The sequence below is a fragment of the Tyto alba genome, unplaced genomic scaffold (assembly GCF_018691265.1).
Source record: "Tyto alba isolate M040663 unplaced genomic scaffold, T.alba_DEE_v4.0 Super-Scaffold_16, whole genome shotgun sequence".
NCBI classification, from domain to species: domain Eukaryota; kingdom Metazoa; phylum Chordata; class Aves; order Strigiformes; family Tytonidae; genus Tyto; species Tyto alba.
Genome location: NW_024881278.1, coordinates 23,621,876 through 23,642,443, shown reverse-complemented (window position 1 = coordinate 23,642,443; position 20,568 = coordinate 23,621,876). Strand labels below are relative to the sequence as shown.

The following is a 20,568-nucleotide window of genomic DNA, read 5'->3' as shown; positions in this document are numbered from 1 at the left end:
CACTGTTTTAGCAATCCTTTATTGAAGATAACAAGTTGGTTATGTTCACTGTATTGTATGAAACATCACAATATCATACTGGGAAGGTACTATCAGTACAGGGTTGGACCAGAGCGGACAGTCTGAACAATAAACCATTTTGCATTCTTCATTCCCTATCTTTTAACCCCCCCAAAAAAAACAGTAAAGGGACAAATACCTGTTAACATCATCATTTAGAACACTTTAACTTACAAGGCTAAAATCTAATGAATAAATAAAATATACTGTGGCAATAATCCTCTCTAGACCAAAAAAAATAAAATCAGATACACAGTGAATCAAAATGATTGGGAAAGCTGGCCTTCGGCACCAGTATGAAAGAGCATGTGGTTTTTACAGACTCACCATGGGGATAAAGTTACAGAAAAATACCATGAATTCCATTTCACACAAAACCAGTTGATGACTGTCATTAGCTTAAAACTACACACAAGGGCAATTACATCCTCGCTGAAACACAGTTTAAACAAATAGGAAAATGTTTACAAGGCATCCACAGCATGTAAATCATGTACAGATGGATACATTCATTGTTTCCCCTCCCCAATAGCTTTTATTTTAGATAAATACTTTACTCTTCCCCATTTTCAGCATTTACTGGACTCATTACATGCACAACTCAAAGAAGTCAGAAAAAAAGTCAAGGTTATTGCAAAAATAGAATTAAACTAAGAATCTTCAAGTACCTTACATGACAGCCACTCTGTACCATGCCCATTGCTTATAAAATGAAAGGTCATTGAACCCATGAAAATATCTCTAATATTTTCTTAATTTAAAATAGATAATTTTAAGTGTATTTATAGTAATCTCAGAGTGATAATTTGAACTTTGAAAATAATGCAAACAATTAAAAATTATACCCATATTACACAAGACTTCTGTCTGTATCTTAAGCTGAAAAAAAAAAAATCAAAAAACTATAGAAAACCACATATAGAACAAAAAAAATAATCACAATTTACATTATAATAAAGGCAAATTTTCAGCGTTGTTTAAAAAACCTGCAGCTGTGAGAGATGTCAAAGCGAGTCACTACTAACTATAAATTCATCAGTTTGGTTTTAAAAGATTTTCTCTAGCAAGAGTTTAAGGGTGTGTTGTACACATGCGTAAAATTCTTACTGTTTTTAGATGCCTAGAATCTTCATGTATTATTTATTGCCAAATACACTTATCTTCAAGCAAGCAGTAGGCAACGTATCACAATTTGGACACCGCAGGGAAACCTAACGGTCTGGTAATACAGGTAAAACTGGAGAAAAAAAAAAAAAACAAAACAAAACAAAAAAACCCAAACAACCAAAACCACATCTGATGGCGTATTGCCCAATTGAAATTACTTCCAAGCCACAGAGCTGCAAAGCCTTCCAACTTGGGAAAGTGAAATAAGTAATGTCTCCAACAATTACTTGTACTCTCTCATGCTCGTGTGTTGCACATTTCATTTAGCCACAGTGTATCTTCAGAGTACACCTACAATCCCATGCACCTCAGGTACATATACCAATCTGCTGAGAGAATCATTCCTTCCTTCCTTTTTAGGGCCAAAGTTCATTACAGATGTAATCAGTATGCCTGAGGCTGGTAAAAATACTGTAGTACAGGCAATGCTAAGAGTGGCAATATCAGAAAACACAAAAATGAACAAATGATGGAAAATTCTAATATCTTTCTGCCCATTTCACAAAGTGTTGGAAATCCACCAGAATTTTTCCCTTGTATTGAAGAAAACATATTTAAAAGTTTTTTTTTCCCCCTTTCAGAATCAAAAGCATTTTAGTAGATTTGTAAGGCTACCACGGATCTTCTAGATCTCCAGCACCCTACAGGAAAAGAAGAGGAGAAATATTACTACTCACCAGTACAAGTGAAAACATCTTGTTGCACTTTGGATTTCAGTGGCATAATTAAGTAGCATACTAGTATAAGACAGATGACATTGTAAATTCCCAGTATTATTACTGATCTACCCAAATGAATGTACATAAAAGTGTCATACACCAAAAGACACAGAAGAGATCTGGTTGAAGGTAAACTTAGGTACAATAGTCAGTTGATTCATCTATATGGCTGATGTTCAACCTGAAGCTGAGAAACGTTGCCCAAATAGAGGATTATGATGAATGTGCCAAACCCAAAATTACTGAACTATTTGTAGAAACTCATGAACATCAGGAGTTAAAATCAGAAGGTATGGAAAGTTTCAAGTCATGTCAGAATGACAGCATTTCAAAGGAAGTTTATTACTTGCTTAAAAGAGTCACTATGCATACAGATATTATTCCACAGCATATTCTTTATTTTCACTTAAACACAAAATCTTAAAACTTGACACTAGGTACTAATTCTAAGTACATTTTCATTTCTGGATATATGTTATGCTACAACCTGGGAAGTAATAATACAGTCACCTAGAAAAAAAAGTCAGTATTTATGATGAACAGTGGATACAATCTAAATTGAAAAAAAAAAAAATTCAAAACACATTTCATTAAGAATAAGTGACAACCTAAAATGCAATAGCTTTTGTAATGTAGTTGTGATAAACTATACACAATTCAAATACAAACATGCAGTATATGATGCTAGGAAAAAAAATAATTTGCATAATTCAATTTGCACAAAAGATACAATTAAGACATGAATTACTTTACAATTCAGAAACATATACCATCAAAATTACTGAAGTATGTACTTAAAGTAAAAAGTTTTAAAATTTATTTTTGCATTAGCATGTTAGATTCCTATTGTTGGTGTCACAGGATTTAAAAAATCAAAATCGCCAATGGGAAGTTAACTGCTTGCTACACAACATAAAATGCAATGACTATAATATACCATAGTAGTTGAACTTCTAAGGAAAAAAGAGCTTTGTATAAACAATCTGTACAAATAAGTAAAGTAAAAGCAAACAGACATCTAGGAGAGATGTGACAAATGTAGCGATATAAACAAAGGAAAACACGCCAAGTGAAGCGAAGCGTTAAATCCGCTACGCCAAACATTATGTCTGTTTATCACTCATCTCATTCATCCCTGATTCTTCGTCTGAGCTCTGAATTTCAGCGGGGCGATTCCCAGGTTCTGTGTGGGTGTCTGGCACGGGCTCACTGGGTCCAGCATGCGTACCTGCGGCAGATGCTGCAGCTGATCCAGCAGTGCACTCTTCTCCCTGCACCTTAGCTAGCCTGTAACTAGTCAGCATCTCTTCCAGAAGGTGGCGGTAGTTCCCCCTATGATTAATTCTCATTTGCCTGAGCGCTTCCACCAATTTTCCCTGCGTTCCACTTTCCTCGGCTTCGCCAGGGTCCTTTTTTTAAGATTCAAGGCCCCAAAAAAATCAGTAGTTAAACTAGGATATTTTCTAATGACATTCAAAAAACCCCACAATATTTCTAATTGAGAAAACATCAGCTTTGCTCTATTCCAATATAAACCACCTTATTAGCAACATACATCTTAGAACAGTATCATACATGCTTGTCAATTTTATACAACACAATAATTTAAGAAATGATACCTATTAAAACAGCATTTGTAATCATTCCAATTTATTTTGAGCCTGACAGTTTCAACATGGTACCTCCTCCCAGTTAACTCCATCTTAGTTCAAATTGTCTTTTGATAAATTACAGCTGGTATTCTCTACATCCATGGTCAGTTGTCAGTGAACAATTTGAAAATTTAAGCTTCTTTAGCTATCAGGTCACTATTCTTAATTGTGAACTTCTGCATAGCCAATAGCAACACAGTTCCGTGAAAATCTTACTACAAGAGTTATCTATTCACTAGCAGTTTAGTTGAAGCATCACAGCAAAATAAATGCTCAAAGTGTTGTATTAAACAACCCCTCTACATTAAAGACTTATTTTTGCATGCATGATGCTGCCATGACAGAAACATGCAGCTACCTATCAGTAGCAGGAACGGCGGTGTTTGAACAATTGGCAGATGTGTGCATTGGCTAGGAAGATTAACAGGTAGAACAGCTATTTCAAGTCAAATCTAACAGTCTACAGCACAAAACCCAAGTAACAAGCACTGATTAAAGAATGGAGGGCTCCTTTGCAAACCACCTATTTGGCTACAAGTTTTCAGCTGAAAAAAAGCTTTGGTTTGTTTTGGGTTTTTTTTGCAAAGGACTTGCACATCTGTTACAGTGCTCTTATACTAGGTATTTTAATATTCAAGTACTATAGCATTACTGTTGCTTTAAGGCAACCATACATTTTAACTTGCTAGATACTAATAATTTATCAAGATAGACAAATTGAACTGTATCTCTGGAAGCTGGTAGATTTTGCAACACATTAGAGGCAAAATCCAGACTGCCTTTTTCTCATGTTGACCTCATTTTATTATCACCTAGTCTAAAAGCTTCATAAGCTACAAGTATTGCAGTCACTCATTTACAAGCTTAATAGAAGCATTAAGACAGTATCTTGAGTTCAGTAAGATTCTGGGTGCTGTAATGTTCCTGGAATAGAATCCCCAAGACTGATTAGCACCGTCTAAGTTAAAAAGGGGACAATTTGACAATTTTACCACAAAAATTACTATCACTGCATATAATGCTATCCCTCTAAGCTTGATTTGTTGCATAGAGACATACTTCCACTGTGGTTTCCCAGTCTTAGTTTGAGATGTTTTAACTCCCATGTACTAGCATTTTCATAATCAGGTCAGTCTTCAAGAGCCCAGTGAGAAGCAAGTTAAAGGAGGTAGTTTTAATGCTTCATGAGCACAAAGTCAATGAAAACTCAAGGCACTGTGGGGCCACAGATGCATCCTAATTCTTAGGTTTTGGGGGAGAAAAAAAAAAAAACACAATACACCAACCACAAAGCCCCCACAAACTATATATTTAACTAGCTAATATTAAACAAGGCAGCATAGCTGAAGAACTCCAGTTTTTCAAAGTTCAAGGAACATCTAAATTCCATAGTTCCACCAGCCCATCAGTTTTGCTCTGAGGTTGACAGTAGCAAACCTACACCCTGAATCTCCACATTTCACAATATTCAGATCTTCAAAAACTCTTTTGGCAGACTGAAGTGAATACTTTTGCTCCCATGCAACACTGAAGAGTAAAAACAATAAGCAGCATAATAGCAGCTCTGAGACTCCTAAACAATAGAAATGCTAGTAGGAGTCCAAGTAACAGCGCTGTTAGTGCTTGATATTCAAACTCACATCCTGCTTTGCTTTGCACTCTGATGGCAGGCTATTTTGTGCTTCCCTTGTCTCCCTCAGTGCTAGCACACAAGAAACCCCACAGACAAGAGTAAGACAGAAACTGCCTCTTGTATACTACACAATCTAACACAGGTTTCTCTTGAACGATGCGTGGCTAGAACAGGTCCCTGAAAACTATGATTACTGTGAAAGTTAGCATTTGTCTGCCTTCATTTTCTAATTCAACTTAGTACTACTGATCATAAAAACAAGAATAAATTTGTGCTAGCTGTATTTAACATGAGCATTCAAACTCTTTTTTACACAAGTTCTGCTCTTTTAAATTACATATATAAAAAGGCTACTATGTATTAGGGACAGGATTTACAGTGTTCAAGGGTGCAAGAGTTTTGTCCATCTACATTTTTAAAATTATCTGTAGCAGCCCTTAATGACTTATGACTGAGCAAAGTGCCCAAGTACAGCGTTAGTAAAAGCAAGAGAGAAACATGACTGGTTTCAGACAAAGATACTCAAACACAGCTTAAAACAAATGCCACTGAAACTATTAACAGCCACTGTAATTTCAACATTGTTTCTTGTGTTTAAGGATACATTTATATACACCTAAGAGGCCTAATTGGACAGCAGCCTCCTAGTCTTAGGAACACATGAAAAAATGGTCAAAGTAGAGCCACCATTAGAGAAAGAACAGTATTTTAAGATGTTAACTAGAACACCAACTCAGTGGTGCTGTAACATTACAGTGGTAACTATTATTCATCTATGAAGAAGTCCTTTTAAATTCCCTTTAAAGATCTGAAAGCACCAAGCCCCAATATGTAACAGATTTCTATAATTTCACTTGCACTTGTAACTGGTACAAGCCACCACATCAATACCAGAAGTACCCCTGCTGAAATACAGGCAAAGCTGCTCTGTGAGCCCAAGGCAGGGTTCTCTCCAGCCCTCGATTTACAAAATACCTGTACTTTGCTCAGATGCCTTAAAAAAAAAAAAAAAACCAACAAAACAAAAAACAAAACAACACCAAACCAAAAACTAAAAACTTATGAGTGCTATACCCTGAAGCCACAACAGTGATCTCTGAATACTGCTGTAGTAAGGATTCTTTCACTCCTCTGTCTCTCACTGTACACAACATCTCCTTACTTAGGCTATACGTTAAGGATTCTCAGATGTGAATGAGAATGTTAAGGATTCTTCACATGTGAAGAATAAGAAGTTACTCATCCGAGCTAGTGATTGTAGAGAAGAAAATCCTAAGCACAACACTAATGAAATCTTTACAATGATGAGTGAAAACAAAGCTATTCTAGAAGATGCCACCTTTGTTTTGATTTACGTATTTTCTAAGAACTTATTTGGAAAGCTGTTATGATCCAGTTCACAGTAACTCTGGATAACTAGCTTAAATTGTTCAACGCCAAAAAGCACACTCTTTAGAAGGAAGTAATTCTCGATTGCAAAAGTTAATCTGATTGGTTTGAGTTGTTTTTGTAGGGTTTGTTTTTGTGGGGTTTGTTGTTTTTTTATATTCTTACTCATGTGTGCTAATATTTTAGCAATTAATTCCATTATTATTTTGTCAAGGTAAACAAAAGGTGGTTCTAGCCTTATATAAAATCATCAGATGAAGATGTCTGCCACAGGCAGACTTTCCAGTTCTGAACAGCAGTATTCTGCAGTACACCCACACGCTAACAGACACATGTACACTGTTACCTACACACAGGGAAAGATTCTCAAGTGCAAGTCAGTGCACCTTTGTGCTCTGCACACTCAGCATCTGTGTCTGAAGCTCCTTTTTTCATATGAAGACCCGCTCTTGCATCACATTAAACAGGAGCATTATTACTTAGATTTTGGTCTCCTGAGGCAATGTCATCATTGGGATGTACCATATGTTTCCTTCCTACCTTTGCTTCCTGTTTTAATGAGAGATGTGTAGCAATATTATCACAGTGTGTAGACATTGTGGAGAGTCTGATATTGAGTAACTGAACAGACTCCTTCCCTTTTACACCCCCTGTGCACTACAGTATTCAAGTTCAAAAGACTAGGAGATCACCACATATGTACCTGAAACATGAGTATGACTAGCAGGGAAGTCATGTTTTCATCACCTCAGAGATGAGGCCCACTAAGTTCTCTTACTGTCCCTGAAGTGGATGAATAATTTCTACCTGCTGGGAAAATGCAAACGTGAATTGCATTCTTCACCCAGTGGCGCATCCTCTCAAACTGTTCTAGGTCAGAATCACTTAGGATGGAAAGAAGGAAAGGTACTGACTGACAAATGACATCTTACCACAAGATCAAGCTAAAATTTAATCCAGTGTGTTTAAAACACATCATCCAAATCATTATTGAGATTTGCACAAAAAACCAACAGAAGGCAAAGTTAAAGTAGACTGGAGTGTACTGCTCACACTTCATATTAAAGAAGCCAAATTAAAAGGACTCATAACAACTATCTAGTGATTCTAATGGCACTAAAGGGCAAGACTATTACTAGTAATAAGGGCTAAAGATATATTATTTTATGAGTAACTTGTGTATTTAGTTCAGTAACTTCATTTTATTAAATTATAATGGATGACGTACAAAAAATTCCTGGAAGTAGCCATTACACAAAAGGTTGCTGCACTGTATGTTAGGACTTTCAAAAAGCTTGCATGCCTATTGCAAAGTACATTCAGACATAGAAAAGATGCATCATAAACGTGATTATGGCATATGGTATTTCTAGAAAATTACCACTAGAAAAACTTTTTTTCCTTAAAAAAAGGAACCAACTTATAAAACGTAAAGACCTTGCAGCCACCTCAGAACAGACAGAAGTATGACAAAGGATTTACTAGAAGATGAATGGTACCTTCAGAGATTAATTCACATAAACTGTACAGGAAATGACAACATGGGTACAAGTAATAATGTTTTTTTATCAGCTCTTCAGTTTTCCAAAGTTTTAAAACAAATTTAACTGCAACTGATATGAACAGCAGTTATTACTATTTATACTAACATTAAGATTCACCTAATACTCAGGTTTAAAGATACAGTAAACCATATTTCAGCCTAGTATTTAACATTCAACTTACTAGGAACTGGGCAGAAGAATGTAAGGCATTTTAAAAATCAGAAATGAAGTAAAACTAAAATCACTTTACACTTTCCTTCGACCACTGCACATGGGATATTTAAAGATAGCATAAATTCTAAAAAAACCCCTAAAACCTACTAGTCTTGTTAACTTTTGAATTCCGTGTACCAAGGTCTTCCAGAAACAACAGGAAGTATGTTTGCCCCCTCTTCTACTAGATGTCTGGACAGCAGATATAATAGCTGGTTAAGTAATAAATACTCTGATCATAATTTTTGACAATAATAAACTGTAATTTAGAAAACCCTGAATTGTTGCCTCACAGGTTTGACTGAAAAAGCCATAGTCAATTAAATGTTTTAAAAGCCTTTCAGAACTGTCAGTTGGCTGTCTTTTTGTGTATGAAGTTCTGTATCAGATCTATCCAAAACAAGGTCAAAATGAACTGTATGCTACAATACATTTTGTGTTTATAATACTTTATTGGCAGTGATGTATACTTTTGCTTAATGTATGATACTACTATGACCTTCTCATTAACAAAGAGGTGTAGCAATCAAAATGGGAACTTACCCCCTCATTCTCTCTGTGTGGATTCAGCCTACTATACACAGCTTCAATAATATTACGCCTAAAAGAGAAGGTTTAAAAAAAATTAAGCACAACATAGGATTTCAAAACCTTAAGAACTTAAACAGTTCATGCACAGTAATAATTTCAAAGTGTTTAAGATACTTTGCCTTTAACCTGCCTCTTAAAAAGGAGCCCACTCTCAGTGTCTTTACTCGTTCTCAATATGATGTGTGGGATTTAGCAATAAATCAGGATTTGTAAAGACTAAGTGAAACAAAACATTCTCTTACCTCACCTTCCCGCACGGTCTACCTCTTTACATCTTTAGAAGTTGCAGCTGCATAGACAGATTTTGTCAAGAGTAACATTTAAATCTACATTTTGCTTATTATAACAAAATCCTTCAACTTTGCTGGTTTTCTTGCCTTATTTCTGGATGTAGAACTTGGAGACAGTTGGGTTTTCCCCCAGTTTTATTACATATACACGGGTTACTACCTGCCTACAAACTTTTGAAGTGGGGTGCCCAGAGTATACAAGCTCTGAGATGTGTTGACTAGTCTCTATTCACACTGTAGAAATTAAAACCCAAATGCCACTAGATAGAATTTTTTCTGGCTGTGCCTGTTAGGCCACACCTTCACAGGCAGGCAAAAAGCTTCTCAAAAAACAAAACCCAAAGTATAAGACTTCTGACAGGAAAAAGGTTATGTCCCTACATCTTCAAATCATAGTCAGAACTGAAAATGTTCAGACCAGTATAATAAATATGATGAAAGTCAGACAGCTTCAACAAAAAAAAGAACTGCTACATGAACTAAAACACTCAAGTCTGGATGTGGCCAAGGTCTATAAATATTATGTCTTACAGAACATAGATAAGCACTGGCTGTTGACTCTTCCAAACAAAGAACACAAGGGCATCAGATGAAGACAGCAACAAATGTCTCAAAAATACAGTGATGGCTCATGATGTAACAGAACTTTCTGCCCTTGAATACTGAGGATGTCAGAAGTTTGATGAGGCTCCTTCTGAAAATATTTAACTTAATGAAGAGAAATTTTAAGTCACTAAGTACATCTACTACCTCAAGATCAGGAAGCACGTCTTCTGTAAGAAGCTGAAGACTGAAATAATGATGATAGAGGAAGTATTTTATGTATTTTCCTGGTTTAATATTCTTGTCTAGGCATCTAACTTTCAGCCATCCTGTGGACAGGACAGAGAGCTAGAACTATCTTCAGTCCGATCTAGCAAGATCGGGTTCTTAAGCTCACACCAGGAACTAAAAGCACATTCAAAACAGAAGAGTTCAGGTTTCAAATGGAATGTTGCAAGTACATCCACTTCTGAGAAAACAATAAATCAGGTCATCTCAGTATCTAGTGTCCAGTATCAGAATATATATTTCCAATCATGATCCAGCATTTAAAACAGTATCTACTAAAATACTCAGAATTCTGGGAGATCGTTTGTGGACCAGTGAACACAAGAGACAGCGCAGCAAATCTCAGAATGACCACTACACTACACAACCTACAACACTGAAAAGACATCATGCTATCATGTGTTCAGAGGCAATATATGTCAATGATGAAATCAGCATTTACCTAGACACACCATTCCAAGACAAGCAGAAGGCAGGCAGAATAGATACACCTAGCAACCTGAAGCCTCAAGGCACCAGTGTATATGCAATTTGTGCTTGTTCACACACAAAGATTTCGGGCTGTGTCTGTAAGAGCTCTAGGAACAAAGTTCAGAATTAAATTGACAGTGACACTTTCAAAAATCATGTCTGATATGAGAAGTCCACTGAAGAACAATATCTCCACAGGCACATCAGTTAAAAGTCAGCGCTTTAAGTATTCTAGAAGGGTTTCATGGCTGAGCTAGTATGGGATCCATTTGCACTGACGTAAGATTGTCTTTGAGAAAAGAAACGGAATTTTTTTTCAGATGATACAAGAAAGAGTTCTTCCTATTTAGTTTTACAATTAGTGATGGCGGAATGGCACAGTTCTGACCAAGTGTCTATACTGTGGAGAGCAATGGCACCTCCCACCAATGTAACAGAAAACACCTAGACAGTCCAAGCAAAGCTGCCATAGAAGCAAGAGATAGCCACTGCAGAGGGTTTAAATCAGACTTAAAACTTAGGCTCTTGGGCATTTTGCTCTTTTCAATTCACTTTTCTTTCTTTGAAGAGCGTATTTCTCCATACTTTCTTTTGATGGAGAAAATCAGGAGCAAGATATTGAGTGGAAGTACTAACACCCAAGTGACAGGGTGGCTCAGGATTTCTGTTTTCCTCAGCAACAGATGACCACTCTTTTGCCGGCATCTAAGTCACAGTGGGGATCCGAGTCAAGCCAGAAGCCAGTAGCCAGTCTTTGAAGAGTAAGATTTTAAAGGATAAAACACCACCATCAAGTGACCACAGCAGAGTTGACACCTTTGGATCTACTGTCTCAAAGAATGAGCCATTAGAAGCCTCTACACAAGTGAGATGCTTGAAGTACACAATGCCAGAAGAAGTGGAGCTACTTCAAATGTTCCTAAGGTTTGCAAACATATGCTAGTCAATGTAACACTGCCTTGTGTTTCTCCAGCTCAGACATACTAAAAACCAGGAGTAACTACAACCAGTGCTAAAACCAAGGATGCCACAGCCACAGACAAGCTCTCTCCGCAACCTGAGTCAGGTCTTGGAGTTCAAACAGGACAAAGTGTCAATTCTTAACATCCTAGTAACATCACAGGATAAGAATCTCAAGACAAAGAATAATCTCTTGTTAGCACAAAGGTCTTAAGTTACACGGTATGTGGTTTTGGGTTGTGTTGGCGTATGTCTTCAAAACTTTCATTAAGGAGCTCAATCCTGCAAGTAAAGTTAACTAAATACATCACTGTCTGTGTTTGTCCTAAATTTGAAGGCCAAGAAAAAGTTACTCAATTCTATATGACATTCTCTTAAAAGAAGCTGCAGGTACACCTCCTGAATTAAGTTTTCTGTAACACAGGACTTTAATAGTCAAAATGGAGAGAAAGACATTAACTGGCAAATTCTGAGCCTAAGCCCATTAAAATGTGACATGGATCACAACAAATTGAAACAGAATGTATATGAAAAGTTTTCAGAATAATGAAGCAGTACATGATGCAGTTATTATTGAGCAAAACAACAAAACACACCAACTCATTCAGCAGCTGGGAGGCATTAAGAAGAATAGGCACACCACAACTTTTCTGAATGCCTGGAATACACACAAGTGGAGCAAAAGGCCTAGAACGCACAGGTACTTTCAAGGCTAGCAAGAAAAATAATCATGACAGAGTGCTCATTAATAAGCACATGCAATGAAAAATACGTGTATACACAAATGCTCAGAGAACAGGACGTTGTGTTCCGAAAAATTCAAAAATTCCAGAAGTAATGTGACCTATGCCAGGGAGCACTAATGGGTCCCACTGTTCGGGGAATTCTAGATTAACAATTGTTTATGCAATCCTAAATTCTGTTCATTACAATCCTTAAATCATAGGTTGGTAGAACACCACTAGTCTCCCCAGAAAACCAATGTAGTTTCTGAATGTCTATTCCAATTAAGTTTTAAAATGCATATCCTAGTTCAATATTCTTGCTTATCTAACATTCAGTTTAAGACTAAAGAAAGAAAACCAATTTTCTTATGAGAAAGTTTGTTGAGCAAACAAACAATCATTGACCCAAAGTTATAATGGACACTAGGTGGTGGAGGAAACATGACATTAGGAATATTGAGCTGGTATTTTGATATTCTGGTTATATTATTGATAGTTCTTAACAAATGTAAAGCAGTAAAAATCTAAGATGATTTTTTTTTTTTTTGTAAATGGCCATATGGAAATAGCAAACTAGTATTTATTGGTACAGATTTTGGTACATATTACGTACCAGAATATGATCAATCCTGTTCCCTCTTACCACTCTGGAATGACAACAGTGACACAAATGTTTATGAAGTGCAAAAGGTAAACTAGCTTAAAACATAAAACCCCACATTTTCCTTTAATTTGAGTATAGCTATTACAATAAAGAAAGCTTTAAAACATTTAAAGTACTTGTTTCAGTGAACGTAACAGTTAAAAAAAAATTCCAGTACTGTACTCACTTGCCAGCTAAACCACCTCCTGGTGGTAAATTAGGGATATTCTCCGCAGTTAAAATACGAATAACATGAGCAAGATCAGGCATTCCTTCTTCACCCGATTTTTCCATAATTTCTAATATAAGAACAGAAGAAGTCCTTAGATTACTGAATTAATACCACCTATTCCTTAAGGCACTAAAATACAAGACACTACCGCTTTTTAACAGAGACAGTATGAAGAAGTTACATGTAAACAGGAAAAGATTCTTTACATTTTAGGTAAACAGTCATTGCATGGTAGAACAGAGCTATTCAAATCCATAGCCTGCTTTTCCAGGATACTTCTAGCCATTGTCTCTGAGAAATTCAGAAGCAGACTGTGAACTGGATGAAATATCCTGGAGACAGCAGCCTGTTCGGTTTCAAAAAGAAGACAGCTGGGAGTCTGTTTCAGTTACTTTCCCATCACATTGCAACACATACTCAGAAACTACATGCCATAACACCAATGCTTCCCAGGAATTCAGTCATACTTCATTGTGAGTAACACCTTGTATTCTCAAAGGCCTGAATCTCCAGTGCATAAACACTAAGAGCATCATGCAATAGAGAGGCACATATATAATGGCCCATTATCACTCAAGTGGTCAAAACAGAACATAGAACTAACAACAAATTAATAATATGGTATTCCATTTTCAAAGCAAGAGTATCACACAAGCCCAGTGTTTGTAAGTTCTTCTGCCTTGGGAAGAACTGACTAAATGGAAGTAAATCTTGACATGTTCTTATTCATCAAAGCTGCTGTAAGACACACACGTAACAGCTGCACATACATTCACAGAGGCATAACACTAACAGTTTCCAGTCGTCAACGTCTAGTTATTCACTACTACCATGGCAGAAAAAGGCTCACGAAGTTATCTACAAACTGTAGTTCTATGTGTGCGTCACATTTTTAAGAAACAAAGGGATTAAGAAGAATGAATCCTCTCAAATATAATCCTAAAAGAAATTGCAGTCAGACTGTATCTTGGCTAATATCCAAAGATAAACAAATCACTTCGTTTTCTTGCAATCAATTGATTATATTCTGGAAGCCTGATTTGGAGCCTGCAACTAAAGCCAGAAGCAGCTACAATTAGAATTTCTGAGTTAGTAGAAAAACACATCATCTACCTACTTTAAACACTGCATGCCAGGTTTCCTGGTATTTAAACCTCTCTTGATGTCTATCACATATCACGAAACTAAGTGATATGCAGGCTTTTCTCAGGACTAGTATAAACAACACCACACTTGCAAGGTTCTCACCCACTCTGTATCAGGGGGATCTGTAGGAAAGCCTCCCAAAAGCAATTCTACTTTTAGAAGTTTTACTACCCTATAACAAATAAGGCCCTGTGCTTCTAAGCCCCAATTTAGGTCGGCATCATACAATCTCTGCAATGAATAAGCTAGGTATACTATTACTAGAAATGATTAAACATTCTTCCGTTAAACTTTATGTATATTGTCATACATCCATCCATTAAGAATGAATCATGGGTAGCAAAGGAAATGACAGTTGAATATGTATGCTTTAATCTTGGGATTTTGATCACTTCTTCCATACGCATTCACACAAATCAGCCACAATTCCTCTTACACATTGCATCCTTTTGTGGATTTCTACCTAATTAGAAGTAGATTGTACCACTCTAATATAATTTCACTGAGTCACATCTGACAGGAAACGTGTCTTATGCACACACTGATTTTTATACCATGAGCACATCTGGTTCTGTACGTACTAAAAAGTAGACAAATAGCAAGAATTAATAAGAAAGGCTACGGAAGTAAGCAATTGCTAAAAATTAATGCAAGCAGAAGATTTTTATATCTTCTTAAATAGGAATTAAAGCAATCACAACTAAGGATTGCTGTATATTTCTTGGTACTGGAAACTTTTACTTTATACTGTATAACCACTTCTCATGGAGTGCTGAACTGAAGCACAAGAATCTTTTCTCCATTTCTAAAAGGTGCTAAATCAGGAATTCTGGTGGAACCGACCATCTCCTGTTTTTTTTCCTAATATGAGGATGAGTAATTTCATCCAGAACATGTCCTCTCACAAAAAAAAAAAAAAAGGCAAAACAGAAAGCTTCCCAATAGAAAAATCTGAGAATAAAGCAAATAACCAAGCATGACCTTTTTTTCATTACACATCAGTTAACAGATACACACTGTGAATTTGACAAAGGCCACTAAAGAAACCAAATTTTTTCAGAAAATACTTACAAGCATTTACAAGATTTTCACATGTATCTCTATGATGTTAAGAACAACCCTGCAATTCTTTTCCCTGAATGTGCAAAATACGATTGCAAAAACTTTTACATCTGTATTGCTAGTTCTGACACTTAAAGAATCATTTTCTGCTATTATCACATATGCAAATCCATGACAGTCCATTACAGAGTCTACTACTTTACTCCTAAAAATTCTTTTCACTAAGTCTAGCACTTAACTCAGAGATAAGCATTTTGAAAATAAGGCAAAATTTTATTTCAATTTTATATAATGCAAGTTCCCAAACAGACAGCATTTCAAGTTTTCTATGTTCCAGCATACACTTTGATTTCCAGCTATAAGATTATGACAAATCAGTTTTATATACAATTTATATTCCACATGTGTTATATGCACCACCCAACTTACTGTATTAACTGAGCATTCATCTAGCATTAGGACTGTCTAAGCCTCCATAGAACACATAACCCTATTTCTAATTTTGGGGTTAATATGTTTTGGGTTTTGTTTATGGGTGGGGTTTTTTTGTTTGGTTGAGTTTTTTAACTGGTGTCTAATACTCCCTTTCAATTAAACTGAAACATATCAGAGAATTGACTTCTGTGCCTAGTTTTCCTGTGACAAAAATTGGATCTCCAAAGAACAGAGGAAAATGGATGTCCTGGTTTCAGCTAGGATAGAGTTAATTTTTTTCCTAGTAGCTGGTATAGTGCTGTGTTTTGGATTTAGGATGAGAATAACTTTGATAAAGCACTGATGTTTTAGTTGTTGTTGAGCAGTGCTTACAGAAAGTCAAGGACTTCCCAGCTTCACATGCTGCCGTGCCAGCGAGCAGGCTGGGGGTGCACAAGAAGCTGGGAGGGGACACAGCCAGGGCAGCCAACCTCAACTGCCAAAGGGACATCCCATACCATATGGCATCATGATGAACAATAAAACTGGGGGAAGTTGGCCAGGGGTGGCAGCACACTGCTTGGGGACTGGCTGGGCACCACTCAGTGGGTGGAGAGCAATTGCGCTGTGCATCACTCGTTTTGTATATTATCAATATTATTATTTTCCCTTCTTTCTTTGTCCTATTAAAACCATCTTTATTTCAAGCCACAAGCTTCACCTTTTATCCCCCATCCCATTGCAGGGGGAGTGAGCTAACAGCTGTGTGGTGTTGAGCTGCCTGCTGGATTAAACCACAACAACAGAACAGAAAGCAGCACTTGGAAGCGGCAGTAAGAAAAGACTGACCTAGCATAACTTAACTACTGTCCAACACAACCACATTACTTTGGAAATTAGCCAATTAAGTGACTCGAAACAGAAGCATGGCTGTGCTCACCATCATAAATGACTCAGTCACAAACTACTGACTACAGCCTCCTAAATATTTCAGAATACTTTTGAATTGGCAGCTTTGGAATGCACTTACACACATTCTGTCAACCTCGAGACCCAAACGAGCAAAAGAGCTTTGGCATACAGTTCTGACACTAAAAATCTCTTTAAACTATCACTGGTCAAATTGTTGTTTTTTGGGTTTTTTTTTTGCTTGTTTGTTTGTTTGGTTTTGTTTTTTTTTTTTTTTGTTTGTTTGTTTTTTTTTTGTTGTTTTTGTTTGTTGTTTTTTTTTTTAAAGTAACTTTAAATAAAAACTCTGTTTTGGTATTAAAACAGTAATTCTCTGTTAGTAACTCTGTAAGGATCTTACGGAACTACTAATTCAACTCATTGTACAAATACACAGGATCTTGGCGTTTTACTTAGAAATGTACAGAAACAGACTACAAATGTTACGTGAATGTTATGTGAATACTATACTGTCTTCAGGGACGTGTGTTCCTTGTCATTTATCTGTATTCTGATGCGTTTTGAACCTCTGAACGTGGTAAGCTAGGTAGTTAAGTCCAAGAATCAGTGCTCAGTTACATCAAGTAATTCTGTCATTTTTGAACTGATATTACTCAAAGCACGAACGTAAAAATTGCAGTCCAACAACTTTGTTTTAAATTAAGACTACTATCAAAATGACAAATTCATAGAATTTATTGTGAATGCAAAAGATTTGTTAGGAAAAGTATTTTGAGTCTTCTCAAGTCTGTTTCCTTAATTTTCTCCACTTCTTGACAGAATTACCTCAAATTGCTAACTCTCATTCCTTGATAAATACTTGACATTTAAAGACCTTGCACTCTGTCCAATTAGCAGAACACGGAATGACACAGGGAACTCATGCAGAGGAAAACAAAACAAAAAAAAAAAAAAAAAAAAAAAGAAAATCAAAAGCTGAAGCAACAGTAGTCCAAGATATGAAGCAATTACTTTTTTGGGAGTACTTAACAGTCATTTTAAGTTACATTGAACTGATGTAGAGCACTTTTCTGACTACAAACTCCCCACTTTTTTTTGGTGTGTGTAGTATTTAGTAAATATAACATAGCTAAAACACATTTCTGCTAAGAAGTTATTCTGATAGGTTAAAGTAGTAACTCAATCATGTTACAACACTGCACTGTTACTAGCAAATAGTGTCTCCTACATCATTCTCAGTTAATCCAGCCAGTCTGATCAAAAGTTATTTGATAGCTTTTCTATTAATCTTCTTAACATTCTCTTATGAAAGCAATAAAATACACTGCAGTTCCATATATTTTTAATCTATTTGCTAACTGAGAGAGAAGCCACCAAGAAGCTGGAATACTAACCAGTAACCACTGTGTACACACCTGACTGCTGTCAGTGAAGGTAACTGCTCCTGGCTCTCTCCCAGAGCCTACTAACAGCCTGTGTACTCTACTCACACACTGGAAGATAATAGGTATTTATCTTAACTAGTGTCATCTAGGAAGCCTGGGATGTAAGCCAAATTCTGCGAAACATGCCTAGAGTTAGCATTTGAAGTGACCATTAGCTCTCTAATCTCAACAAAAACCTGCAAATACACAAGCTATTTCAATTTAGATCCCATTTAAACAAGAGGAAAAGACACCACACAACAGCAGTGCATTCAGAGATTACAAAAAAAATTCATGGTTTACCTTATTTGGTTAAGAGTGTAATAAAAAAAAAAAAGCTCTCTAGACAAAGAACATGAATAATTTTCACTGGTGTTTCACACAAATGAAAAATTAAATTATAAAATACCAGCAGTGTCATTTGTAGGATTCAAGTTTGAGAATTTTTGATACTGAAGTGGCAAAACTAACAGCAACCAGGTTACAGTGGCAACATGCACATTTTAATGTCACTGTTACATTTTACACTAAATTAGTGTTCAGGAAAGTTATAAATGGTTAGCTGTGGGATTTTTGCTGTTGTTCACTCAGATTCCTGATCTCCTCAGACCTACAGCGCAGGATTACTTCTCATCTATACCTAATGCTACTTACTCGGATATGAAGTTACGAATAAAAGCACATCCAACCAGTCATTTCAGTATGCATTACTGCATGTTAAAAAGCCAGTGATTGTCTCAGACATTCAAATAAACAAAAACTAAGAAGAGAAACAGAAGTAGCATCTATCTCCTATGTGATAGTGCCGGAATCAAGTATTAGTAATTCTTATCAAGTAGTTTTAAGAAAGGAAATTACGTATTTTACCTCTACAGATTATATACACCATGCTCAGGTGCCTGGAAAGTTTCTGGATCCATGTTGAAGGAACTTGGTCAGTCACATCTTATTTCATAAAAAATGCTCAAGCCCACACAGTTAGTGGCCAGAGCTGTGGTTTATGTCCTTGAGACCTTGTTACAGTCTCAAGATGGTAGCTTCATGTTGGTTTTCACCTGCAAAGTCCCAAACATTTTTGCATCCAAATTTAAAATTACTTTCATGGAACCCTGAAGAACAGTCCTGTAGACTGACAATACCACATTTTTCAGTATCAATATGAGAAGTACCATCAGGACAGCAACACTACAGTATAAAGCCAAGCCACAGGTCTCTGCATCGGTAACAAAACCATCTAAGAAGGCTACATCCATCTACAGAGGGACCACATCTCCATGAAGCACGATTAAACTTGAATCTAGTGATCAGAATATTCTAGTCCAGACTTGAAACAAGTCAAGAAAGGGTACAAGTTATCTCATCCAGCTTTCTCTTCAGTAAACCCTCTCCTTCCTCGAATACTGTTGCTATAACTGATAGCTCCAACAAATGGGTTAATAAGCTGCATCATCGTAAGTGGGTGACAGTGCTTCAGTACTCTTCTGATGGGATTAGGTAAGTTTAAAGAATCCTAACAAGGCTTTCAAGACTTCTGATGACTGCTTCTCTCCAATGATGCTACCTCACAAATGTTGCTAGGATAACACTGTTAACAGCCAGACAAACTGTTTGAAAAACTCGGTTATTTACATGCATCAGTTGCTTCAGCAAAACCTGTACCAACGTAAGAAAAACATTATTAAGAAGGCAAACTTTCAATTATCAACCCTGAACTTCAGTCAATTCTACCAAAGCTGAGTTATACCCAGACCACTAGCATAATTGAAAAGATTGAAGAGAGCAGGAGACTACTACATATAGCTGTTGTCAGACCTTGGAACAGCCTTAACCAGTGATGAAAGATTTTAAATTAGAAGCAACAGTTTGAAAGCCTGTTTCAAATGTCAGTTTTTCTGACATTAAATACAAGGGGCAACCCTTTCATTCTTAGCCAAGCTAACTTTCCTCTACCTGTTTCTGCTTAAGAGAAGAAGCTGCATTCAACCTTTTGGATTAGTAAAGCGTTATAAAATCAGTGACTAAATGAAACTAGAGAGAAATTAAGTTTAGTCCTCCATCAAAGTTCTAGATGATTATATGGGTTTTATTCACACATACACACACACTTGGTAAACATTCAGAATCCAAAAGGATGATTTAAGGCTCTCGTATTCATGGGTATTTTGATCATTTCTACTATTAAGTTTTCACAAAAGTGCATTTTAAAAAGTTGTCTGTGTGAAAAATAAAACTCACAGCTGTTTTAAATAGAAATCATTAAAAAAGCCTGGATAATTAGATGAATAAGTTGTCCCTTCATGAAAACCCAATACAGATTTTTCTTTTTGTCAGAAACTTCCACAAAAAACGGACAAGTATCACTAGTACCTCTCAATATTTTGTAAGCACAACATCAGCAATATCAGAACTTACTTAGCTGATATAACACTCTGCAAGGTCAAGTAATTGCATTTTGACCTGTAATGATAAGTAAAAACCTAAAGTTCATATTAA

General features: G+C 36.3%; 1 protein-coding gene across 12 annotated transcripts in view; it reads right to left on the bottom strand.

The window, feature by feature from the left end:
* The window catches only part of PPM1B (protein phosphatase, Mg2+/Mn2+ dependent 1B), a 63,213-nt gene continuing 42,645 nt past the window's right edge, over window positions 1-20,568 (bottom strand). For 9 of the 12 annotated variants that reach the window (XM_042789477.1, XM_042789476.1, XM_042789480.1 and 6 more), the window contains 3 exons: window positions 13,076-13,187; window positions 8,921-8,978; window positions 1,803-3,355 (listed from right to left, as the gene is read on the bottom strand). In XM_042789477.1, the coding sequence (XP_042645411.1) occupies window positions 3,050-3,355; window positions 8,921-8,978; window positions 13,076-13,187 (476 nt within the window). In that variant the 3' untranslated portion in view covers window positions 1,803-3,049. The other 3 variants (XM_009975218.3, XM_032989295.2, XM_032989296.2) reach the window with 3 other exon arrangements.